We start from the raw sequence: 27821 nt of genomic DNA, 5'->3' as shown, positions 1-27821 counted from the left end.
TTTAAAAAACTAGAAGAACGTGAACTACCACATTAAAGTAAGGAATCCAGCTCTTAATGAAACAACTCAACACAGTGGAACTACAGCCGTCTACTACAGCCCTGCCGGGAAGAGGCTGCGTGGATGATGTCACTCGCAGACTCACAGTGCTGCACTTCCTGTAATACAATATGCACATATGAAATACATTTGGTATTTTATTAAGTAAACAAAGCAATTATCAGTGCACATTTTAAGCAGCAAAGAAAAAAAAAGCACCTCAGACTTTCATACCGTAACAAAAGTTCTGTGGAAGCTGCATTTTATTTGAAAATCCACCCATTTGTGCCAACATACATTTTAATATTTTAAACAAAAATAGAATCTGCAGAGACAATGCAGCAAGTATGCTTAATTCATGTACAGAATTGCTTTCATATCACTGACTATCCTTCTGAAGGCCCCACTCCACCCAAAAGTTATGATGTATTTACACAAAGCACCGATCAACAGTGCTACTTTAATTCTTCATTAACTAAACACCCACTAGACGTACGTAAGGAAGCTATCTCCCCTTTTTTACTTTTAAAAGGTACATAATCATAAACGTGGCACTAGCCAAATGAAAAGGCTTTCCCCAACACACACCACCTCAGTTTTTTATTTTATACTTTTTTTTTTTTTACAGAAAAGAAGGAGTCTTAAAATGAAAGCAATTCCTCACATTCATTTTGGAAAGGCCTTATAATGTCAAATGTAAAAATAATGACATGCCAAGCACAAAGCAATAAAGTTCCTTCCCAATGCACTGATGCTGAATTAAAAATGTAGTGCTTCTTCTAGTCAGTTAACTGTTCCCTTGCAAAATCCTAGGCACAGAATTGACTATAAGGATTAATGCATTTTACAGCTCTTCCCTAATTCCCATATACACTGAGAATTCATTAGATTCAGACTTTTAAAATATTTAGTGCTCTGTATGTCAGCTGAAAAGCATTCTGAATCAGATTCATTCTTTGTGGATAAAAATCAGACATACTGTATACATCCATACTTATTTTCATAAGGAGGTTTTTTGATACAATATTAATGTTAAATTGATAATCATAAATAAATACAAACAATAATACATAAGGAATGTCTACTGCAAACTGAATATATAATTTTTTTTAAAAAAAGTTAATTTCCATTACTGCTGTGCCTACATTTGTGAGGACTGAAGAAAAGGTAACTGCAGAATTAAGAGTTAGGATTTGACCCTCCCCTGCCCAAAGTCTTGTTTTGAGTTACGGTAAAGGACACATCTCCATTCCAGAGAGCATTTCCAAACTCCAATCTCAATTTCCAGAATAAATGCTTCTCTTCATATGTTACCGATTACGGGTATTACTAGGAAGCTGAAAGATTGACAAGTTAGTCACCAGGACAAAAAAACCCAGATCTTAGTCTTAACCCACGGCAATTCTTGGCTTTGTATTGTATATTGATGTTTTCTTATGGAGTTGTCCCAGGCTCCTTCATTGGTCTTCATCATTTCACTGTGTCATTTAAAGGGAGAGTGAGAGACACTTGTTCATTTCTTCCTGGAAGTGGGGGTTTACTGGTGAGCACATCTTTTTGGAAACGTTCCTTTCTCTTCCATCTAACACAGTTACATAAACTGAATCTGGAAAGATTAAAAACCATCGTGTTAACATCCAACAGAAGCAGGACTTCGCTATAAATCTGTGTTTTCACAAATTTCCATTCTTCATACGCCCAAGCTACCCCGAGGATCTGAAGTTTTGAACAGAAATAAAAATTTTACAAAATCAGGGCCAGAAAACAACCAAAATCCACCAATATGTTTTTCCAACTCCACCAGCCTTCAGAACATCTCTTTGCATTAAGCTGGCTTGCCCAACAATAAAAAACCCTACTCCTCCACACAATGCCATCGCCAGTGGCAGTGTAACACGGAACACCACCATTATGAAGAGAACTCAAGGTCAATTTTCGTGCTGAACCAGAGGAAGTGCACAAAAGAGGATGCTGTGTGCAGCAGAGCCTACTGTCTTTCTACTACATATCCCTGAAGTTTTTATACCTTCACTCATTTTAGTATTTAATTCCCACCCATCCCCGATTGATTAAAAAAAGAACAGAACTCCTCCTGTGCACATCTGTAGCAAAATTCACCCTTCACCACCAAGAAACACGCACCTCCTCCTGCATAAAGCAAACACTTTGGTCGAGCAGTCTGGTAAAGTGCACGAGCAGACTGCCAGCAGCAGACAGGTGTTTGTTGCTAACCACAAGCTAAACATTTTCCTGATGAAGTGGTAAATACCAGGTAGTACGAGCTCCTTCTCCCTAACTGCAGCAAGTGCCATGTTGCCGGCACTTGCAGCCCAGAAGGGAACTCCCGAACTTCATTTCCAATGGGCTGGAGCAAAATGACCTCATCGTGCCTTTAAACCGCCGCAGCTAAGTATACAGAGTTTCCAAATCGCTTCCACAATGCTTCCAACTCAACATGGCTCGTTTTTATTTTCTTCAGAAACAGATCTCGTCATGTTAAATCTTGAATTAGAACTTTTAATTTTGTTTTATATCACAAAAAACAGCATCTCCCCAGAATAATGGACAATACCTAAGTTGTTCTACAAGAAATCCTGGAGAGAGAGCTCTGCAAAGGGATCCTTTCCTGAGGCTCTGTGAGGACTCTGACTGGAAGGGCTGGATGCTGCAGACAGCTAGTAGGAAAGACGACAGAAAGGGAAAGAAAGAAAAAAGGTCTCAGAATGACAGAATATGAAAGCTGAACGTGTAGTGAAAGAACATGGGGAGGTTAAGAGGCAAACATGGCAGAAATCAACTACTAAAACAAGGTGTTTGGTCACATGGAAAACAGAAAGCCTCTTTAATGGTTGGTGTAATGCAGGAACAAGCTGGGCATGACCCTCCGGGAAGGAAATGTCAACTGGCACTTGCCAAATAAGCAGATAACCTCACACTTTGGCAGTGGCTTTCTTCGCTAAACATTAAGCCTGACTCCTGTGGAAAAGGGTAGCACTCTCCCTGCTTGACTGGCAAAACTGTGTACTGGCAGGGAGAGACGAGCAGCTTTGCAGACACCTTCTCCAGAAGAAACAGCTCTCAGCATCTTTTCCTCTCAAAATAGGATGTGTACAAAAAAAGGCTGGAGAGTAGATAATGGATAATTCTCAGTCTGGGGCCTAGAAGGAGAACACAGGATATATTCTGGGGGTGGGGAGGAAAAAAAAATTGTAAAAAGTGAGAGTATGTCAACTGCTGCTATTTTAGGTGAGGACTGAAGACTGAGACTGATAGTTACACACTAACAAACCCCACATCCTATAGCCACGTATTTAAAAAGCACCATACTACCAATTCAGCCACATAAGCACATAACTGACAAGTAGACAATACCTGCCTTCCGGCTGCTGCTGCTGGAAGGGACCGGTAATCTGCAGGCTGTAACTGCAGCAGTATGTGCTATTCGTTGAATTAATTTTTTTAGCTGTTTTCTTTCTTAGTGCCTTCCCAGTTATAAATGGTGCTTTATTAAAAGTCTATTTGCCCCCACCTTGTAGAACGTGCATGTTTTTTGCAGTTACAAGTAAAAGTCAGCTTTCTCCATTGCAGGTCCCATCACCCTAACTGTTTTCTCACATGGAGTCACACTAATCGCCTGTGCATACTCGCACTTCATTCCCTTCGCAAAAAACATCATATGGAGACGTATTTCCTTTGGAAATACTGAATGCCTGCCCACCGGCACAGGACAGGGAACACGCTTATGGGAACTGCTTGCAGAAGTGCCCAGAGTGTAAACACTGCCATTGCAAATTTAAACTGTTCACGTCAATATCTATCTCAGAAACCACGCGAGGAGGAGTTCTCTCAGGATCAGTACTCTGTCTGGGTTGGAATCTATATCCCTCTCCCACTCCCAATGGGGTACTCTGATCCAGTCCCCGTAAACAGATTACGGAAAAGTCATGAGACGGAATGGGAAGCGCTTGAGAAGCAGTTTCAGGATGTCAGAAGTTCCCCTTTTAAACTTGGTTCTTCCCTTTGGAAAGCCATAGCTCAACACACCCCACCGCTCTCCAGGATTTAAGCCGGACTAACGATAAAAACAGTCATGACTTCAGCAAGGCATGCCGGCTGCAACTTGATTTCATGAGACATTCTTCCTCTTCGTGGTCAGAGGGCTTGAAGTCACATGTTGCAAGTCCTGTTAAATCAAGCTGGCAAATCTCCAATTGATACCAAGTCCAAAGTAATGCCCCAGTTTGAAAGCAGTGTGGAAGGCTGGTAGGTTTAGAGCTCTGTCATTTGTGCAACATCAGCATGTAACCAGAAAGAGAGGTGAAATTTCAAGAAAGCTGTTCAGGTTAAATACTGGGGAAAACCTTGACAGTTCTACTTCCTAGACGCCACAGCCAAATTCAGACAAGACATCGGATCTTACAGTAAATACCTATCTTAACAAAAAAGGAGGCCTAAAAAAATAAATGCAGAAAGTATAGTTAGACAGTTTCCTACACTGCATCTATCCAGATTACTGCTTATAAATATATCTGAAAACCAGAACCTACCTTTAGCAGTTTCTAAGGAGAAGCATTTAACACAGCAGCGCTGGCCATCAGTTTCTTTAGTGCTAGTACACCTACAACTGTGAATTTACCCTTACAGCCCAGTGCCTGCGTGATCTGAAATGTAACATACTGTGCTGGATCAGGCCCAAAGCTTAGTCTCATCTCCAGCAGCAGTCTTCTCCCTGCTTTCAACAAAGACAAAAACTCCCTGGAGTCACAGTAAGATGGAAGAACCCATCTGTGAGCAAGGGTTGTGCTGGATTCCCAGCATTAGCTAGATACTGGTTTCTCATTAAACAAGTCTGTCAAGCTATTTTAGCATGCATTTTACAATTAATGTGCCAGAGGGAGCACCTGTGAAGTCTACTTTCTGGCATAAGTCTGTCCTGAACTTCATACCCTGTTCTTCCAGTTTCAAAAAAATGCCCAAGACAAACTACCACCAAAAAAAAAAACCCAAACCAAAAAAAACACATCCCCAAAAACCCGAAACAAAACGAAACAACAAAAACACACACACAACCCCCCCAAACCAACTTACTCATTTGCACAATTACCTATTCTTCACCATTACAAGGTGATCACCGCTACCGCTTTTTCTGTACAGTTCAGTGACATTAACCACCGCCACGTTACACTTCACACAGATGCTGGCAGCAGGCTGAGTAATTTATTCTATTCCAAATCTTAAAAATTTTCACTACCCAGCTGCTTCCCCTCCTAAGGCTATGTCCTTTTGGGGGCAATTAGACCAGAATATGTAGCACCTAAAGGCATGCCACTGATCCGTCAGCAGCGTACCATGTTATCTCGGCCAACATGATAATGTTTTTGGTGGTGGTGAACAATCAAGCACTGCTGCTGTGCATCGGGCCACTCAGGTCTTACAGTGGGTGGTCATACTCCAGCTGCTTGCATGGCATTCACATCTGCCTGAGCTGAAATACTCTGCGTTTGCTGTACTGTACCACGCCTGCCGTCACTCTGGCTACTCTTTAACCTTGTCTGGACCTTCAGCCTGTCCCTTCCTCGCACATGCTCCCTTTACCAGCTGCAGTTTAATCAGTAACTCCAACCATTCTCACTGTCCCAAGCAGCACGATATATTACTTTGCCATGAGGAAAGACTGCTATTACCATGACGAAAACTACTGTTTTCCTTCTCAAGTGGAAAACACTGACACTAACGCAAGAGAAGTGCATTCATAATGTATTCAAAGGAAGAAGCTACACACCACTTTTAGAACTACAAATATCTTCCACACTTGGATTTCCAAAGCAGCGAGTGTTCTAGTCTCTCATTCTCAATTGTTTCAAATGATTTTGCCCTTAAACCAAAGTAGCCCTGTTCTTGATAGCAAAAATTAAAGTTGCAAGCATGTAAACTGAACATTTGAAAGAGAAGCAAAATAAGTACGTCTAGAGGTATGAAAAGCGTATTTATTGAGACAAATCCTGAAGAGTATCAAGCTAGAAACACCAGTTTATATTACAAAGAAACTGGACAACATTGGGATGCGTATGTTACCAGTTCCTACACAAAGCAGGAGGAATTCCCAACACACAGCAACTTGGCAAGATAATTTTTCAGCAACAGCTTCTTATCTGTTGTTATGCTTTTAAGTACCTTCAAGCTTCTTTATTATAGACAACAACCAAAAAACCAAAATATCTATCAGCAGCCCAGAGGTAAGCGGTATCATCTGGTGCTTTAGACAAATAGGAAAAACAACTTAGTTTTGGGCAGCGATGACACCATGGACAAAAAGCATGTTAGAACAACGGTGTTTATAGAGTGACCCCTGTGGGATGCAGGCAGTCTGAACTGCGTACGCCTTTCACGATTACCATTACTCATTCTTTAAGATTTGTTTACTTACCCCAAGAACACACATTTTTATTTCTTTATTTTCCTATTCCTATTTCTGGCACAATAGGAGCAGGAACTAAACCTAAACAGACAAATATGCTCTCAGAAGAACCTCAAGACTAAGCATACGGTAAATTTAGCATAACCACATTGTAATTTCCCTCTGTGGCTGTATGTCAGTAAATGCCATCTATGCATTATACGGGAAAGAAGGTCTCACATGCAGCCTTTGTTGCACTGAAGTTGCTTTATTGATGTCAGACTTCTGAACACACCTGTAAGCAACGCAGAGCACGTGTCTCAGGGAAAACCCTTGGTCACACAGCAAATGCTGATTCAAAGGGTGTGTTTCCTATCAAAGTAATTCTCACAGGAGCCAAACGTTGTCAGAGAAGCACAATAAACACGGCCCTACACACCTCACTTGTGACTAATTCCTCCTTCTCTCGCTATGACAGCCAGCTGGGATTTAACCAAGGCCAAGCCCTGCAATGTCAAATGAAGCAGAAAGGCTCACCCAGCTGTTCAGACACACCTACCTGTTTATCAGTGAATTAGGCAGGTAGGCAGTTTATAGGCAGTTGAGGCAGGTTATTTTTTAAAAGATCATTTCAAAACTGTTTTTTTTGAATTCTAGAAAAAAACTCTTGAAGATCCTTTAACTTGTTTTCTGTTTTAAAAATTTCATAACATTCCCCCCTGCATAAGACAGTATAAAACCCATGCAAAAGATACCAAATCACTTAAGTGACAGTGAATGTGCAAAGCAGCTCAAGTCCAAGAGAAAGTAAACCGAGAACCGCATTTCCAGCTAAAGAAAACTAAGTGTCTCTTTCAGAGAAAGCCTTTTAAAAGATTAAAAAAAACACCCAAAACCTCTATCCCCAAGGCTCTGTTTTAAGGAAGACAAAGGGCATGCTGCCCACTGGCAGCACACGGCACAGCCTCTCCCGTTCAAGGATCAGGTTCAGGCATCGGGAAAGGCTTGAGGCTCTTTCCCCTTCCAGCCTGCTGCTGAATTTTCTTCCCTCCACACGCAGTCCCCAAACCCACACATACGCCAACGTATACATAAGTTACACACACATGTTTTCAGTCACCTATGAAAACAGAGCTCTGCAATAAGATCAAAATACAGTCCCAGTGTGTTACCTCTTTCTGACAGTCACGACATACAATGTGAACTTTGACAGAGAAACACCTGACTGATATCAGTTGAACCACACTGTTACCACTGGAGCTCCAATCTGCCAGGTGAACCTGGCTCTGCCTCTAATGACAGTTCACAAACAGAACAAAGTCTTTAATAATCTCAGTATTTCCTGAAAATAGCATGAAGGTGTTCAAAGCTGTCCATTCCCTCTTCCCCCTAAAATGTTCTTCCTCCTGCAAAAAACTACCTTCAGAAGGCCTTTGGGTTAAAAAAGTGAGTTCATTCCAGTGACAGTAGTTTGCGAAACAATCAGAGGTACGTATTTAACTTCAGTACTGATAAAGTCAGTTCTTCCCAATGCTCAGAGTAACTCTTCAGCACGCTTTTATTCTAGTACGTCAGGTAATGAATTTACACACAACAAATCACGAGAAGCAGAAAAGCAGGCAATTTAAGGAACACTCCATTTAACATAAGACTTAAGAGGGCAAGGCCAGATAGGTTGGTATAGCTATTGAATATCTTCACTATGCTGTAAATACTGTCTGCTGCAAAACCAGGGAGGAATACAAAGACCTTTGGAGAACACAAGGGTTAAAACTAGATGAACACGCCGTGTGCCTCCCACAGAGTGGTCAGCACTACCAACCAGGCGTAGGACTGAAGTCTCCCCAAGCTCGAGACCATGTTCTTTGCAAACCCATCTATAACATTCATAGACTCAAAAGGCTGCAAACAGCCTGCTTGTCCTCTGCAAAATGCTGTAATACAAGGATGCAGCTTCCACTTACAGTTTTCAGGTACGGTCAGCCTTGGTTACTTTATAATCTAATACTTTTAAGTCTACCAGGTGAACCAAGAGTGGTACATATACTTTGGATAAAGCTGTAATAGCACAATCTCAAAGCCACGCTTAGAGGTAAAACCACACAGGATGTGACTCTGGGGAAGGAGCCTGCCTTCAGCAAACGGCACAGACATCAACTGTTCTTATCCTTTCACTAAAGCGTTAAGAATAACCTCAGCCACACCTCAGAAAAACATTGCCTTGAAATGCTATCCCTCCTCGCTTCTGTAAAACATACTCGCTGCTGCCAACCTGGATGTAAAAGCTTGGAAGCGATCCTTACATGGACTACTGGGGTTATGCAGTACCTTTGTCCAGCAGAAGAAAATATTAAAACACTTTTAAAGAAATTGACCCAGCCGTAATTGGTTCCCAGCACCAATGATTTTGAATATACACACCTGTGCTCCCGGTACAGGGCCAAAAGGGTTTGGTGGTCTCATGACTGGCTGACTGTATATTAAAGTTGGCTGTGTCATCACTGGTATGCCTCCCATCTGCGATGGCTAAAAAAAAAAATATCCAGACAACATCAAATCACACCTAGATTAATACATTGCAAGTATTTAAGGAGAGAAAGAAAAAATGGTAAATGCATGAAAAATTTTGGTCATATTTGATACACGCAATCATACAAGATCTTTCTACAATATTCTGCAAATAGAAGTTACAGAAAGGAGCATTAGAACCTTTTCAAGGAGCCAGTAACAACTGAGGCCGTTTACTCCCTTGCTGCAGAGATCTGAAACACTGGCACAGTTGTTTAAGCACAAGCATTTGTGCTGGTCCTCCTGCTCCCCAGACCGAGGTCTGACAGCACTGCCCTCTCTGCCTTTGAAAGCACAACAGTTTTACAGGTATCAATACAGAGCTGACACTTCAAGAAACACTGAAAACTGAGAACTATATTCCCAATTAATGTTAAGTCATTATGCAATCAGAAGTCTGAAATGTTAACACCTCGCTGGCTGAACCAAATTAAGAATTTAACATATATTAATGGTCTTGGAAGTCAGGTTTTATTTAACATAATGCCCATCTCCGGCACTGCTCTTGGCACTCCCCTTAAGCTTGGGTTGACACCCAGCAGCAGTTGTACTGAAACAATCCCTATTCCAAGCAGCTTTTCCTTGACTAATCCTGGTACTCCTCCGATCACGCCAGCCAGCTCTTTGGGCAATTACATGGTGATCCCATTCAAGAAAGTGACCCCGATGTAAACACCCTACAAAAATGCAAGTTTAAAAATAACTGCTGGCACAACAAAGACACAGGAACCAGCAGCCAGGGAATGCTAAGGTACTAACAAAATTGCTGGTCCCAGTAAGTGCTCACCAAGGGAAAAGCCTGCTACTGGACTGCCACCTCAAAATGGCCACACTCAGAAAATTAAACACAAGGGTTGTAAAGTGGGTCAACGTTTCAGAGATTCCTAACAGTTAAGTGTCCTGAGCAGAGTTCGAATGAGCCAGGACAGTTATCAGGATGCGCCAGAAAGCCTGTTCTTCGTTCTGTAACGACCTGTCTCACCCATCTGCTCAGACACTGAACACTTTTGAATGAGCAACAGCCACTTGGGATAACAGAGCTACGGCTCCTATGAATTCTAGTTTCCATTTCACATTGGCGTTTAAACCCCATGATGAATGCTGCTTTAGAAAACATGCAAGATTACTTTCTACCCACTAAATATGTAACCCTCCCCAGCTGCTGAATTAAAATAACTCAAAAATGTTTCCAGTACCATCAGTACAAAGTTGTGTAGATTAAGTTTGAATCAACACTAACAGTAATTTAATCACAAGGACTTTGTACAAGAACATACTACTGGAGATCATGGATGGGTAACGGGGAACTTAATACTCTCCCAAAAGACCCTCAAGAACACAGCTGGCCACTTCTGCAGTTCACTTACTGAGCACATACAAGTTACAAATCATTAATCTATTTGATTATATGATGAAACATTTAGCTTATTTTTATTATACTAATCAGTGAGCCATTTAACAGAGTAACTGTTCTGTAGAAGTTCTCTCCCTTTTTATTCACCCAGCAAAGCTGTGCTACATCAAAACTGTACTAATAAAGTGTTAAGGCATATAATTCCAGAAATATTTTAAAATTTGAGGGAAGAACAAAAATTTGAACAGCTTTTCAGAGCAACAAGCAGCAAGATCAGGTTTCTGTCAAAAGGTTCTGACTTCCAGAACCCGTGTGTCACCAGGAGATTAAATAACCAACCAACGCCAGGACACAGGGCAGTGACACAGTGTCACAAACTTGCGGTTTTGTAGCACTGATCATTACAGAAAACTTTTGCTGAGGTTGGGAGCAAGTATTTAAGGAAGGTTTCACTTTGCCGATAACATGCCTGTTGTGAAGGTAGTAGTTATACTTACATGATAAACATTTCTACGATACACTTTATTTCTACACCAATAAAGCCTAACAAGAACAGACAATGTTTTACTTTAAAAAGTTTATGAAAAACTAAGTGAGGTAGGAAAGGGCAGACTTAACATCAGACAAAACCCACTGAAGTACTTAAGAAAACCAGGACTTAATGATGTGGTGAAGAATAAACCATGAGGAGCTGAAATTCAATCTTCAGTAGAATAGTTCAGAAAAACAACTGCTACCAAACTGTGAGCAAACAAACGACACACAGCATCTGACTTGAGTTGTAGGAGTTCCACTCACCATCCCATAGCCCATCATTCCTGTCGGCGTTGTAGCAGGGTATGCCATGACAGGTGGTGCCTGGTGTGAAAAACAGTGGTGAACTGAGAGGAGATCAGCTGCACACTGGTAAGACACTGCTTTCTAAGGGTCAACTGCAGCTCTTCGCTTATTATGAATATAGCAAACAATAAACAGGATTTGCAGTCTTAGAAGTGTATCCAAATTATTTCAGACTGAATACAGTACCTAAAGTTTCTAGGTGATATTGGCAAATCTACAATTCTGTATTTGCTTTTAACCTGTTTGGATTCTGGCTGACTAAACAGCAAGCTGCCATTCCCTTAGCACCCTGTTTAAAGAACACAGTATGAGACACTGAGAAGTCTGAGAGAAAATATTCAGGAAGCAGAAGCATGTTTTTTAATCCCATGAAGCACATACTTCTGTTTCAGTATCAGAAGGAATGGTACGCAAGGAGCCAACAGAAAAATTTTAAAGACTGAAAAGACCAAATTACCATTGCTTCTGCCAACAAGACAAGAATTCTTTTCTCTTTAGCCAGGATGTACACGCTATGGGGATTCTCCTACTGTGCTTCAGTGTAATTTGAACTTTAACATGAATATCCAGCTTGCACTCCCTCTCACTCACCCACTTGGTACAGTGAATTTGAACAGATTAAAGACGGTCCTCTTAGTATCTGCAGATATGTTGATATTACCCTCAAGCTAAGTTAGCTTTTATGAAGTTACAGGGAGATTGCTGTCAACAGGCAACACCTGGGGTTGAAGCTAACTTTTGTAAACAGCTTGGCAACACATACTTAGAAAAACAGCTGATAACTCTTAGAATATGGTTAGGATATGAAGAACTGTCTTTAATACACTTTTCTTTCTTTGTTCTATAGTTTCATTACCCACTTTCTAAATACTAACCCTTACATGGACAAAAAAAGGTGGGAGTTTTTTTCAGACTGTATATTGGTGCTTATAAATATTCAGCTAACTTGCTGTCTAGCCACTCGACTTCCTGTTAGTTTCTCCTTTAAGAAAAAAGAGAGTCTAATTCTTGTGTTATTGCTGTGGGGGTTACTATTCATCACAAGACAAAGACCATATGCGTTCCTTGGTACACAGAGATTATTGATACAGAAAAGAGGGAAGTGACAAAATATTAATAATACTGGATTAATTAAAGCAGATAAATTGTAGTATCAAGAATAGGACATCAGCAAGACTGCTTCTGAATTCAGTTCTAAGGTATCAGCTGCCTTTTCATATACACCAGCCAGTGTCACTGCCATTTCAACTGCCATCAGAACAGATTTCACCAATCAAGAATTATCTAAACCACATACTATCTATGTATTTCACATGGCTGTCAAAGCTAGCCTGAAAATTACTTGTTTGTTTTGCTTGTGTACACACAGCTACACACACACAAACATGCTGACTAAATTGATTTTTGAGTGCTCAAGTATGGACCTACCATCCTTCAGTTAGTTACCCTGCAATAAAAACAGAATACAGGGAAAGACCAATATCACCGTTGACATAAAGAAAAAAATCCTTTGAAACGAAAGACTGCATTCCTCAGACAGCAAGCACAGGTTATTGCTTGCCCTTTGTAAATTGTCAGCCTGGATCTTCTTTTTTCATATGAGCATTAATGACATATTGGTCTCTCCCTACTTAAAAAAAAAAAAAGAATCAAGATCTACCATAAACGTGAATAAAGTGCCAAGTATAACAGAAGCCCGTAAGGTTTCATGCAGTTATTCAAACACAAACATTTTTATCTTCATTCAAAATTCACCAAGTGCATTAAAGGCAGCACAGACACAAACCCCAGCTCTCTGGCAGCAAATGGTACAGTTTAAAGCAAGGAAAAATAATCTTGGTATTTCCCATGCCATCATTCGAATCAAGAACCTGCAGACCACCTATGAAGTTTGTGTACGCTAGGAAAAGCTCAATTTTTGGCACACCAAAGATTTTAAAATGAGAAATGTGTAAATAGCAAGAAGGTTATGAGATTCTGCAACAGCAGTGGTTAATATCAGCATGCCAGTCGATTGCAAAAAGGCTGTGTGTTGTTTCACTTACGTATTGTGGAAAATGCATGCCATTCTGTATTTCCCAGGGAGAACAATTACATAATGCAATAACACTGGATTAGAAGCAAATACTTACACAACAGAATATACACAGATAGCATTTTAGTTCACAAATACACTACATGTTTACCCCAACAACACATTCTTGTAATTCAAGTCATTTACTGAGACAACATACACCTGTGATACTGTCATCGTTATTAGGTTTGTAATTATTTTGCATAGTCCACTTATTTGGTATATGCCTTTTTTCCAAAAGATGAGAAAGCCTTATTTTCAAAAGCATATTTATTTAGCAAGCAGCAGCAACTCCACAATAAATAGACCAGCAGAGGAAAACAAACTTCCCCCCCCTCCAGATTACTTCTGTTTCAATATTTTTATGTTATCAGAACAGTTTCACAGGAAGAAAAGTGCCTCAACAGTGTCTCTAAATGATAATGACTTATCACAAGAAGATGTGTATACAAGACATGAGTTATTAAAACAGATTCAAGCACACAAGTAAACTCAAACCACCAGTCATTAAAGCAGGTGAGTAGTTACAGTTCCTTCAATATCTACACACCCTCCAGTAAGGTCCACAAACATTTCTCCCTTCATAAATATAGCAAGTTGATAAGGGACATCCAGTAGGGAAGAGGTAGTGGATCCAGGGATACAAGCTCTGTCTTTCCAAATCTGCAACGCTGTATTATTACACTGCAGATTCACCCTCCCCCAGTCAGAGTCAGATGCCATAAATCCTTGGGAGCGGTTTGTTACCTGTTCCATCCATATACAGTTCTCCAGATCATTAAGGAAAGGGTGAGTAGGATTCACATGCAAAAATATTCTGTTAGCATTGTGAAAACTACTCATGTAAACTCCTAATGTGTAATTAGGAACCCTTGCTCTACCTGCTACAATAGACACTATGAAGTTGGTCACCAAAACTGACATGCACTTAAAACAACTGCGCACATCAGGGCAGGAAAGCAGTAGTTACGTGCATTAAGGAAGTATTGCCCATGTCACTGCACAGACACCTCTACAAGAATCAAGAAGATTAATCTCTCAGCCTGTTCTTGTCCCCAGAGCGGGCTGAGTTGCAATGTCTACACACTTGACATCTCAGTATACCTGAAGAACATGCTTCTCACACACTATTCTAGACTGCAAAGTGCCTGCTTCCACTGGAATTCAGTTTTATGTCATAGAATCATAGACTGGTTTGGGTTGGAAGGGACCTTAAAGATCACCCAGTCCCACCCCCCTGCCATGGGCAGGGACCTTCCACCAGCCCAGGCTGCTCCCAGCCCCGTCCAGCCTGGCCTTGAGCCCTGCCAGGGATGGGGCACCCACAGCTGCTCTGGGCAGCCTGGGCCAGTGCCTTGTCACACTCACAGGGAAGAATTTCCTCCTAATAGCTAATCTAAATCTCCCCTCTTTCAGTCTAAAGCCATTTCCCCTTGCCCTGTCACTGCAGGCCCTTGTAAAAAGTCAGTTGAGTGAAACATGAATGCTGCTACCTTGCCATGAGAGAGGCTGGTCAAACACTATGGAAGTTTATGCTAAACCTGCACATGTCACATCAAAAACTATTTACTAGAACCTCAACGCTAAGAAAAACAAATCCAAGCAGTACCCATCTCAAACTCACCACTTATTCAATTGTCTACTACCCTTTTACTGCAACTATAGAACAGTATCAAATTGCTCTGTTACACACCAGCCTGCATATCTAAGTTGCAGGGAACTCACTATTTTAAAATGAGTATTTGCTTACCAACGTCGGAGCATTCCACGCAGTTGTAGGTGCAATCTTGGGTTGCCAGTTGGAACCACCTGTTAGTTTCTTTTCACCTGGCTGAGTCCAGTTAACATCACTTCAAATAAATTTTTTAAAAACTGTTAGAAAACATTGGATTTTCCCACAAAACTCCCTCAGGTAAACACCATTTCCTCTTGGAAATGTGGCTGCTTCTGTTAATGAAGAAGCTTATGTAGCAAAGGAGTTGATAAAAGGTCTCATGACAGCTTGTTTTGGGTAGAAAAAATAAGGTACACGAGCCACCACAGCTTCATCTAATTCCAGTCAAGTTCCTCAGCATAGGTAAGTTAGTCTCACTGACCTTCCTTGGGTGAAAATTAGGAGCAACTGCATACTAGATTTTATGAATGGTTTCAGAATTGGCACAGATGGTCCCTATAAGCCTTGAATTTGCTAATCACATTCTCAACTTTGCTGCTAGACCAGATGTTCACAATCCAAGAATATGCCCTGCTTCAAAATTCACTTGTCTAAAAAGGTCAACCACAAGTCAGAGGCTGTGGTTTCACAATCTTTTAATACAGCCCTGCACACACTCACACAAAGTATTTATAAGCTGTGCTAAGACTGCCTACAATTACAAAGGAACATTTTGATGAACTCATTTCCTAAATATATACAAAACCTGAAAGGCATCAGACACTGTCACTCCCACTCAGTCTACTGTCACCTCCCAACAGCTCTCACCTATTCATTATACCTTGTATGAGAAACAAGGTACAGTCCCAAACGCGCTCTGAAGGCTAACGTTATGTGGTACACACAGGGCTGAACCTATACTTTCATAAAAATTTACTATCAAGAAAGTCGAAACGTTCAACTTTAAGCATACTCACTTTTTAGTAGTTCCATTTCCAATGCCCAAATCTGTCACAAAGTAGAAAAAGATACTATTGAAATACCATTCACTTAAAAGCGTTAAGAAAGTATGAATGTGTTAGTGGTTTGATACTTACTGCCTACAAGATTGGCTAAAGATGAATCCAGATCATCTGACACTAATTTGTTAGGTGGTACTTTGGCAACTGGAAGACTCTGGTTTTGAGAGGCCACTGTCGGTTTTAGGAGACCACCTAGTTCATCAAAGCCTTGTAAGGATAAACATGAAGTAAGTGATCTGAATCACAGGCCTCCCATGAATGTCATGACATACAATACAATAGACAGCAAGTTCAACAACGGCTAAAATACAAAATTTAACCTAGTGATGCTACACTACACAAGAAGGACAGAACTTACTATGTCTCTTGATAAAGGAGAGACTTAAGATTTACTACAGCAAGGAGATTTCACTTTACTAGTTTGGCATCAATTTTACATGGGATGCAGTCACAATGACAGCAAAGCAATCAAAATGTAAAACAAAATAAGGCATAAATATTTAAAGTATTTCAAACTTATATAAAGCGTATGTATTTGCTTTAGCAAATCACTGGTTTTCCCAAAACGAATCCAATGTCAAGTACAATGTCAGAAGACTAGAAAGGATTTACTTTCCAGATACTCAAAAGAAAAGAAAGTACTGACTACGACTACAATCCAAATTAACTGTGTATGTTTTGATTATTAATCATTTTCTGAAAAACTTAACATCAGAAGAGCAACATGTAGGCAAAGAAGTGTCAAAAATGTGTTGCACAGGTATATAAAATTAAGATGCAACTTTAACTCTTCTGACCATGCTCTACAAATACAGACTTAATTTCAGTTGATGGTATGTAAAACTACTAAAGGCTGTTCACTGTGTGAAGTCTTAATGCACAAAACATTTAAGTGAAGGAAACTAATGTAAACATTTCAGCAGGCTGCACACAGAAATAGTGCATAAGGAAAAATTTTATGAATTAAGAAAAACTGGATGAAGAATGCTGCTATTGACCTTTTAAAGCCAGCTTTTTCTTCAGCTGGAGCACTGTCACAGCATTACGAGTAAATACAGATTAAGAGATTTATACCTCAAGAATAAAAATAAAATTAAAGGACATACGTCATCTATTTTAATAAGTGCCTTACCACCAGAATCTAGGACAACATTAGAAGATTTGTTTCCAAACACAGACTCAAAGTCAACATTAAGGCCAGCTGATGGCTGTGGTTGAGCAACAGGAGATGCAGTGAACCCTGTGGGGCAGGGGAAAAATAAAAATAAAAAAGAATTGAATGTTTTTATACAGCATTTCCCATGAATCCACCTTCTTTATGCAAGACACACTGAATATGTAAATTAAGTACCACAGAAAGACTAGGAATACCTCAAAAGGTCCACACTACACCCTGACATCGAGAAGCATGTAAAAGAGCAAGCTGGAAGCAGTTCATTTGAAGTTTATTTGGAGTTAATCCTCCAAAGAAAGGTTTTGCCTAAGAACCGGAGACAGAGGCCCAAAACCACACTCCTCCAATTGCTAAATCTCTGGACTAACTACCTGCATCTTCCTTACTCTTTTACCAAATAGTTACAATAAAATTATTGAGGAAATAATCCCCATGCTTCTCCAGGAAAATAAGCTGGCTGGGTACAGAACCTGTTTCAAGATTACTTGCCTGACAATTACTCTGTTTAATATTAGTTGAACAGTTCTCTTTGATACAACTGGAGTAAGATCCAAACCATCCCAAAGTTCCTGACTAGTAATGCCTTCAATTAGACATTCTTAACATTAGTAATTTTTATAGCGCTTAAGACACTTTTGAACACACGTTTTGCAGGCTACCATGTTTTGCAGGTATATTTCCAGTAATTATAGCGAGTTAGAGCCACATTCCAACGCCTACTCCTGTCTGAACTTACTCCATTTGTCTCCCTGTATGTATCTATACAGCAGTGTTCTCCAAATACACTTTTTCAATACTGTGAAAATTTATTGCAGCACAAAGCATTGTGTGTGATGGTTGGCAGTATTAAGTTGATAGTGCGGTAATATGTAAGAGAACGCTGATTTGTTTCTGAAGTTATATTTTTTTAATGTTATACACGATCATGCACACAAGCGTGCATGTACTTCACCTTGATGTTAAGGCAGTTACAGAAGTAATTATTACTTTATATGAAAAGCACCAAAAAAATGCAACAGCATCTTGAAAACTAGCTCTTCTGGATTGTAACAGAAATTTTGATGATATGGAGAAATAAAAGGAAAGGATCACAAATACTTTAGCAGTGAAACATTACAGTGAGTGGAAATAACTGACAAAAATACTACTTTGATTTCATTTAGCTTGCTGTGACAGCACCTCATTTCAATTTTACTGTTTCCTGAAATCATTCACATTTCACCTAAAAAAATTTATCAGTATAGGTTGCTATGCTATCCTTGAACATAAACCTCACAGAAAAAACAAATTTGGATTACCTGTTCCTTCCTATTTTGTCTTAAAGGAACATAAAACTTGTAACTCAAAAGCATCCATTGCTAAGAATTTAAACAATGTACTTTTCATTAAAAACAAATCAAAGAAAACAGCATACAGCAAAACATGGGAAGCAGTAATGTGGGAAAAGATAGCGAGTAAATAATCAACAAAACAAAATGAGTATCTTTATGACAAGTATACCGTCAAGTTGTAACAAGCCATTTCAGAGACTCTGAACTGCGGATAGGAATTCTTTTGATGGGATGTCCTGCAACTCTTAAAACTGCCTGTACCAATAGAAAACTTGACTTACAAGAGCTCGTATTTTCCTTTAGAAAAAAGCCTGAACTGAAACAAGCCAAGTTTCCTGCTCTCACATTTTAGGAAGTTTCAAGCTTTATGAAACTAACAAGATGAGACAAGCCAGAAGTCAAAACAATAGATAGGACCTCTTAGAATCAGCCTCTGAAAAAGATCAAATCCTACTCCCAGGATGAACCAGCAGCCCAGGGCATTCTCTCTAACATGGATGTTTTGAAAGGTGCAAAAGGTCAGTATTTTTAATGGAGAGAAAAAACCAACAAGGCTTAATAGAAACTAACCATCCCTCTTTTTGGATATGGGACAAAGGGAACAGAGTCATATGTAGTATTTATTTAACCTTTTGTTAAACGACTTAAAGACACTAAACCAAAATGTGACTTCCTGGTGCTTTTAAGAACTCACTCTTCCACAGTTTACTGAAGGTATTTCTAAACCTTGCATGGCAACAACGTTAATGCTCCCTGTTCAATCTGGTTTAGATAGATTATCATCTGTCACAGTCCACAGCCTGCCTGCCAACTGTCTGGATGGCTTTCCGGAACCACCATCAGTCCTGGGTTACTATACAGACCTTACGCAGCTGCACAAATGATTAGCCAGTAATTTAATGCAGTGGATACCTCCTCCTCATGTCCTGTTGCAAAGCTTCGTACTAATTTAGTGCACCGTTTGAGAGTAATATATCTCAATAAAAATGCCATAAGCAGCACGAACATCCCAGTCCCTTTATCTTAAAAAGCATGAGGTAGAGCAAGATGAGAGAATACTTGTAACATACAAGTCTTTTGTGTGGTACATAGCAACATGTAAACTACAAGAGATCCTGAAATGGGGAGATACTCATTTCGTGTTTAGACTAAATAAGCCTTAGCTTGGCACAAACTGAAAAAGTGTGTACCATCTGTGACGACACACCTAGCACAAGCACATGAATACAAATTTGAGCCACTATAACAATGCACTTCTGTAGGCAATACCTACTAGTTCTAGGCACAAAACACATTCAAATTGCTGTGTTTGTGGTAAGGACGTATCCCATTACCTACCTCCAAATAGACCAGCTACAGAAGAAGGCTCATTGCGGAAATGAGAAGCATTAGGGTAAGCTTGAGGGCCACAAAAAGAATCTGATAAGGCGTATCACACAAGAGAGAAAGCCAGGAAAGGAGAAGAGGAAGAGTTACAGAAAGAGAACTAAGACATACTGTTTATCTGCTATTCAAAAATTTAATTTACGTTAGTCTATAAATTTACATACACTCTAGTAACACAGAACCAATGGAATGAAATCAATACACATCAGACATACAGCAAGAAACAAGCTGACATCATCAATAACACAAAAGGGGAAAGCACAGTTTCAAAGTTACAGCTATATTAGGATAAATATTTACTGTTTTCCAAACAAATGCCATGTTTTACACCCTTGGAAGAAAAAAAGTGTAAAAGCTTCAAGGCATTTTTCTTATACCTGAAGTATAAGGATACAGCCCAATAGTGGATTCATATTTGGTTGCCACAAAGGGATTTAGTTGAGTAAACGGATTGTAATGATCTAAAGAACCAGAAAGAATTACTTTAAATCTACATTCACATTATTGTAGCACCTTGTTTGTGCTACCACTAAAACTGTATTTACATTTCACATGATCAGTCAGGAGGTCTCGCTTTGATTCTAGACATATCTTTAGAGAATGAGACATCAGAAGGGAATGCGGTGTATCAACGCAACCCATCTCCAGCAACTTCAGTGCTGTTGCGTGATGAATACTGCGCAAATCACCAAGTGCTACAAACCTACCAAGCTCCTTGTTCACAGCCCTGCACTGCTGCAGCTTTTTGTATGACTCAGAACAAACTATACAGAGGAAACCAACCTGATGGAATAGGAACCCCACAAAAAAAAAACCCCAAAAGGCTGTATTTCAGATAATCATGAATGGCTCCTGGTTCATTCACAAGTACCATACAAATTTTACTGGAAACATGGGAAAGTGATTAGAAACACACGTCAGATTAGCCAACTAATCCTTTCTGGGAATTGTGGAGGTAAGTTCACAGCAAGAGTTCCTGTGCTTGATCCTTCTTGCTTTCTCTTTCCACTAACCAAAGACAAGCTAGGAAACCAGTTAGCTAAGGTGACAAACTGTAGGTGGTACCAGTATCACCGAAGAGATCCCTTTAGCTCTGATACTTGTAACAAAGAGATCTTTGATACCCCTGTTAACAAGAAATTGAATAATTCTGTGATCAATTCTAGTGGGGTTCAACCTGCTAAAAGAACCCCATGGTGCAGCACTATTGTCTTTAAACCTAGCTTTGCTCAAAAACAGCACTGACATGTAATTAATTGATTTTCAGTCTATGAAAGCTAATTTAATTCTTCATATTGAAAAGTAATCAAATTACTATGTAGCTGCACTGACAGAAATGTTAGGATTTCTAATACGACAGCCATGCTGAATCACCTACAAAGTAAGATTTCCACAGTTTCAAAAATGTGAGTCATTAGTTAATAAACTAGTAGGTAAATGGTTTAAGCAGACCATGCATGAGAACATGCATAGCTTTATCAGTTTTGTTAATGCCAGCATGACTCAGGGAAAAACATCCACTACCAAAAAAATCAGAGATAGCCTCTACATTCAAAAAGAACATTTCAACCTGAGAAACAAAGGAGCAGCATCTTCTTTTCATTCTCAGGCATACATACTCTTTTATCTTAAAACTCCTAAGTGTAAGAGACTTGGTACAAAACTGCATTCAAACAACTGCTTTAACTGTAAGTAAGTTCCTTAACATCAGGTAGAATCTCATCTAGGTAGCCACGTACGGATATCAATACCATTTTCATGGCACAGTTACTAAATCAAGTTTAACATAGCACAAGATCAGCCTCAAATGACCAGCATTTTTAGTTTCTAAAAGGCCCCACAGATATACTTTAGAAACTGAAACAACATTAATTTTTTTAGGAAATTAGCTTAAAATGGTACTTTACCAACAAACATTTCATGTGTGGGTGTCCTACTGGTGAAAGTAGATACATCAGAAGACACAGACAGATGAGCAGCATCGTTAGTTTTTGTAAGGAAAGGGTTTAGGTTTGGAATGGCATCATCAACACTATCAACAGTAGCAGAAAAAGGATCTGTTCAATTCCAGAGAGCAAGAGAAAGAAGAAAAGGGAGACGGATTTAGTTACATGCTGCTTCCTAGGACAGAAGAGTAAGTGTTAAAGAGTGTCCAGGAAGTATAGTTTTCTCCTGACATCTCTAAACGTGGGATAACCTGGCTCATTGTTTAATTTTCAAATTGTCCAGAATTAACTGTTCTCTGCTCACGAAAAAAATACTACAGATATTAGCTACACATTTACTTTTTTTCTTCCTTGGACTTATAAATTGTGCTTCTTCCCGAGTGTGTGTTACACTGAAAATTAGTATGTTATTCCTCTGTAAAACACAGCCACTTTTTGCTTCACTCAGTCACATCCTGACACATGCAACAACTTCCCTGGAGCAGAGACTACCTCTCAGCACAACTTAACCCCAGGTGCTAAGCGAGGCTTTGATGCACTACCATCCTGAGGATAGTTTTAAAAACCTGAACAAATAAAACCAATGGAACTGTACTTTCCTTCTTCAAACTGTGTTTATGGATTTATTTTTTATTGGGCATCATGAAATTTTCAAAAGCTGCAAATACACCAAGGTAACATACAGTACAAAAGCACTTTCCTTACTACCTGGGGCATCAGAAGCAACAAGCTTACTGAGGATATGCCATTAGCTGCAAGCAAGCAAAAGCCTACTCCGCTTTCAGGGACAACAACAAGTGAGCACTGATGAGGAAAATGTTCCTGATTAAAAAAAAACCACAACTGGTCAGACCATACTGAGGAATGAAGGAAACTTGGAGCTCTGTGAGTCACTTCCCAAGGCACACAGGAGAGTTTCAAGGTTTCCTGAAGACGGATACTATTGCCAAGCTAGAATACTCCTGTACTCCAGGATCCAACAGATAAACAGGATAGGAAAGGCAGCTACAATACTTGCTGACAGAAGGAGCTGTGGTTTAGCTGTCTGGCTTCAAAGCATCCTTGATGGAAAACTCAAGAACTTGCTAGTGAAATAAGCGAGAGTTGCATCTAGCCCTACTTGTTTTATCACAGCACCTAGAACTGCAACTTGCTTTTCTAGGCAAAACCATTACAGAGAAAAGTCTGAATAATAATTATAGGAGAGGTTTTGTTTGTTTGTTTGGGTTTTTTTAAGTATTTCAGTTTCTGGACAGTTTTCTTTTTTAAATCTGGTTAGATTAATGATTTATCCACAACTCTTGTAAATACTACCATGATGTGCGCAGCAGCTTGAAAGTGCAAATTATTCTCTCCCCCTGAATCTGACCACCTGATTCTTAGCTATAAATCCCACACAGCTTGATAACATGTAGATTTCAGTTATATGCAAGTCCAAAAGAAAATGAAATTTTACAATAACTGCATTATTCTTAGCAGCGTAATACATGCCTTGACCTGCTGCAAACTCAAGGTATCTTCAGTAAGACCCGACTTCTCTCCCAAATTGCTTGGCTATGTTGCAAGACTGAGCAAAGCACCTTAAAAGGCCTTTTTCCAAATCATTCAGTCAGCAAAATGAGTGTCCAACACCAAATAAAGGATAAACAGAATAAACTAATATAGTATTTGTAATATATATCAGCAATACAACACTTTGTATTGTCTTATATATGTTTTAGATAGAAATATTACCACCTAATGCACTTGTGGACATGCCAATCAGCCAGCCACCTGAACAGAGTCCTTGCTTTCAGGTACTGCTTAAAACTGTTGTCTGCTTCAAATGCTATCCTAGAAGCTGTAGAACAATGAGACCTGACAATAAACCAGGTCAGATTATCCTTTAGTCAGCTCCTGCTTGCTTTTTATGTTGCTGCTTCACATTCTTCTGATTCTATTTGGTCTCCTTGTAATTGGAAAAAATCCAAACCGACAGGTCAGAATGATTATTTCCACACCGATATAGTTGCTTTGCTTCTGAAGTTTAGGTACAGATTGATAGCTGGCACATATACCAGACACAGCTGGAACGGTCTCCGAACAATCTCAATAAACAGCTCAGAAAAACAATAAAGCTAACAAGGACAAAGTTATTAACCGTATTTGGTTGAAACTACTGTCCTCTGGAATGACTTTACACATGCACTCAACAGGAAAATTACTACAGACTTTCTGTTCCCAAGTCCCAAGGTTGTACATGGAGTTTCATGTGTTTTGACTAGTAAGACAATGCAATTCAACTGTAGATTACATTTCTGATAAGATCTTGATAATCTTCTGTCAGACTCTTTTCCCTTGTCTGCCTCATTCTAATTCTAGCCAGTGTGTTCAACCTTGTCCAAGTCTCAAAACTTGCCAATGCTAGTGACAAAGGTAACTGAAAATTAATTGGGTTTGGGTAATTTATAGCCTTGCATATTCAGAACTCTAAAAATTGCTGTCTCTCCTGACAGCAACACCTCTGTTTCTAAAACCCAATTTCATCCTTGAATACACATGGCACCTGTTTGTGTCAATGGAATCACTCTGCACCTTCAGGCTATCATTAAGGGTTAATGATCCAGGTGCATTTAAAAAGAGTAACTTGAATTTTGCAAAATTGTACCTTTAACTTAACCCAACTAGAAGTATTTTACCTGAGAGAACAATGACAAAGGTTTTTCAGTGGCATCTTACTGTTTGAAAAAAAAATAACCTGAACCCAGAATTAAATTATAGAACCCATTCTCTGGGAGTTGTTAACTCTGTTAGCTTTAACATTTTTGGAAGCACAAGACAAAAGGCAGCAACCCAAATATGATGCTTTTGTAACAATTTATCCTTTTATTATACACCTAAGAGCTGCTGCATAAAATTTTTAACAGTAAACTGATTTTAGTCCATTGCAGCTTGTAGCTGGTCTGATATTCTTCTCAAAGTCACCATATACACCAAATAAAAACATCATCATGTCAGAAAATTACCTAAGGGAGGGATGCTGTGCAGTGGTTAGAGCACAGGACTGGAAATAGTTCAGGTTCCATTCTTGGCTCTGCCACTGACTTGCCGTATGACTTCAGACAAGTCAGTTAATTGCTCAGATTTCCCCATCTGTAAAATGTGGAAAGCACTTCTTATCTACCTCACCTCTGTGAAGTAAGTGTTCATGTCTGTAAAGCTGAAGAGATTTTCTTTTTTTTTTATGAAAAGTAACAAAAAATGGTGATCTCAGAATTTCAGCCCAAAATTTTAGCACAATCTGACATCTTCACAGTTAATTAAATCTTAGAAGTATTTAGAAATATGTCAATAGTAAACATACATCAATGACTGTTACTGAAGACTCTTACCAGGAGTAACAACACTGAACAAACACAGACTTTCATCAGGCTCAATTTTCAGGTTAATAAAGAAATGCTAGACTGTGATGTGACCTTCGAGAGGAAGATAATTTCCCCTTTTATCTCTCAGCCATGAAACAAATAGGACAAACTGAAACAGAAGATGTTTTCCAGAAAGCAAACAAAATGAGTCAAAACACTTTCCTCCATTTCTAAACTCTAAGCCTATTAAACATTGAAATCTGTATGCATAACTCCATAAGCTCCTCACTGCATCTTTCTCAAAAGATGCACTGCTCAAAACTAAAGGACAAGTAAACAACTATATTTATGACACTACCACATATATTAGTATTGCCTCCATCACTCAGAATTACGTATTATTTCTCTGCAAACAAATGTGAGAAGGTACACAAAACAAAGTACAGCAGCAAAAAGTAAATAAAAAAGTAGAATACAAACACTGCTTATTATGAAGATATATAGGAAAAGCTATAGCTCAAAAAAATAGTAAAATTTCAAAACAGGATTCTTCTGACACCTATGAAACTTTCTGAAGTAACAACCCCCAATTTTTCACATCATAAAAGAAAGCATTTTTGCAAGCATCTGATTTACGTTTTAAAAAATAACCTGGAAATAGCCACATAGTTCAGGAGTTTACTCTTATTACATGCCACTTATGCAGAAAAGTAAAAAGAAACATCTTTGTAAGAGATTTTCAGTCTTCCACCAGTATAACTTATGGTGTAAGCAGGCAACGTTACCTATACCAGAAGCATTCTGAAACATTGCAAAGCAGCAAAGAGAAAAATGGCTTCAAGCAAATGACTAAAAGCTCTAACACTCAAACTAATATTTAAGTAACATTCATGACTTCCTAGAACGCTCTTGCTTGCCTCCTTGGTTTAAGGGCTTCCCTATATCAATAAAATAGTATAACTCATTAAGTCCACCCTAGCAACTGGGCAGAATGATAATTTGGGTGTTCTGAAATAAGTTTTGGAGGGAAGGGGGAGAAAATAAGAGGGGGGGGGGGGGGGGGAAGTTCCTTATAAATTTTGTCTCTTCACTTAGAGATCCAACCATAGCTTTTTGCTAATTTGCCTTTGTAGTTAATTGAAACCCAGCAGAGACTCTATAAAGAGATGCCTTACTGTATTTTCAGTAACTAACTCTGGTTACCAACTCCGTAACTTATTTTCTTTCCTTCTATGCACGCCTATCACAAATACCTCCTTTCAGGCCTCATCCGAGTTCTGCTCTATTATCACCTGCAATGGTTATCATCAACCGTTATTTGATTTAACATCAGACAAAATTTAAAATGTGTATTAAAATTCTGTGTGCAAGTTCCCATGTGTGCAACATGGGCTTTCTGGCAGACATCTTGACAGAACCAACTTCTCACATACTTTTGAAGACAACAGATATAAGGCTGGTCTGACAGGGCTGGTCAATAATTAAAGTAACTTTGCTACTAAGGACTCTCATCTTGAAATTCTCTGTAATCCCCACATGCTGCTACATTACTTTAATTCATACCTAGCTTTGACTTTTTCTGCTCCCATCATTCATCCGCATCCCTTGTAGCTTGTCTTTGCAAGATGTCTTAAGGAAGAAATAGCCCACAGACTAGGGGAAACATTTACAGGAACATGGCCATAGCAATTAGAACCTTAATCCCAATCAGAATTCTTACCTCCCCAGGTACTTCCTACTTGTGGAGCAGCAGATATAGGATGTACAGATGGATGAAAAGTTGGCTGCAAATCAAGCAGATCATTTGGCAGCTTTGAAGTGCTACAAAGATAAATTAATACAACTGTTTGAACTTCATTACAGTTTACAATGCAAGGAAAACACTAGTGACTGTCAAAAATAAGGAAAGCTTTGTTACTAATTAGTCATTACAAAACAGAACGATGCCAAAATCAGAAAGTCTGGTGAACTTCACATTCAGTTCTGCAGAAAAGTGTTAATTAAGCAAACTAAATTCTGTGTTATGCCAAGTGACTTTAGTCAAAGCTAAGATGGAAAGACAACCAGTCTTCTCATCTTCCTCACAGCCCAACACCAGGGATAAAGCATTTTATGTTCAGCAGTCTTCAACTTTTAAAATAACCTCATGAAAGTCCCGCAGTATGACAAAAGCAGACTGACAGAATGAACTCTAGTGGGCTACACCACCAAAATGTTACATCTAAATTCCACAATTCATATCTTTCCACTGTGTCAACCACCACTGAAAAATGAGCTATTAAAGAACTTTGGGGAAAGCAAAATATAAGAAGCCTTGAAACACCTGCTCACACATCAGTCATGTGAAAATTTATTTAAATGCACATTTTAGACTATTCAAAACCAAACTGAAATCTAAGACCATCACATGAAGATAGAGTGAAGTCTCGAAATTATTGCAGCAGTTTAACATACAAGTCTAACAGGAACAGTAAAATTCAACCTCTTGCATGTTTCATACTTTAAATTAGTCTTGAATAATGATAATAAATGGAGTACTGGGTTCACCCAGAACTTTTTAGCACACAAAGTGAACCAAAATTTGCATGTACAGCTGTTACCACAGACAGAAGCTAAGTCACTGTGGCACCCAGCATCTTTTCAAATAGGACTGGCACGAGTTTAAAGGCAAGTAGGAACATCCTAGATCTCT

General features: G+C 39.2%; 1 protein-coding gene across 8 annotated transcripts in view; it reads right to left on the bottom strand.

Annotated features, from left to right (window-relative positions):
* Positions 1 to 184: 184 nt before the first annotated feature.
* Positions 185 to 27821, bottom strand: part of PICALM (phosphatidylinositol binding clathrin assembly protein) — a 71145-nt gene continuing 43508 nt past the window's right edge. The window contains exons 12-24 of one of the 8 annotated variants that reach the window (XM_040583302.1): positions 26850 to 26950; positions 21747 to 21896; positions 20217 to 20300; positions 19792 to 19872; positions 17081 to 17188; positions 16024 to 16155; positions 15904 to 15934; positions 15023 to 15122; positions 13244 to 13267; positions 11157 to 11216; positions 8858 to 8962; positions 2612 to 2714; positions 185 to 1645 (exon numbers count right to left, since the gene is read on the bottom strand). In XM_040583302.1, coding sequence (XP_040439236.1) covers positions 2622 to 2714; positions 8858 to 8962; positions 11157 to 11216; positions 13244 to 13267; positions 15023 to 15122; positions 15904 to 15934; positions 16024 to 16155; positions 17081 to 17188; positions 19792 to 19872; positions 20217 to 20300; positions 21747 to 21896; positions 26850 to 26950 — 1069 coding nt within the window. In that variant the 3' untranslated portion in view covers positions 185 to 1645; positions 2612 to 2621. The remainder of the gene's footprint in view (positions 1646 to 2611; positions 2715 to 8857; positions 8963 to 11156; positions 11217 to 13243; positions 13268 to 15022; positions 15123 to 15903; positions 15935 to 16023; positions 16156 to 17080; positions 17189 to 19791; positions 19873 to 20216; positions 20301 to 21746; positions 21897 to 26849; positions 26951 to 27821) is intronic. The other 7 variants (XM_040583304.1, XM_040583305.1, XM_040583306.1 and 4 more) reach the window with 7 other exon arrangements.

The sequence above is a fragment of the Falco naumanni genome, chromosome 2, assembly GCF_017639655.2.
Source record: "Falco naumanni isolate bFalNau1 chromosome 2, bFalNau1.pat, whole genome shotgun sequence".
Classification (NCBI taxonomy): Eukaryota; Metazoa; Chordata; class Aves; order Falconiformes; family Falconidae; genus Falco; species Falco naumanni.
The sequence above is the reverse complement of the archived record's forward strand: the minus strand, read 5'-3'. Positions and strand labels throughout refer to the sequence as shown.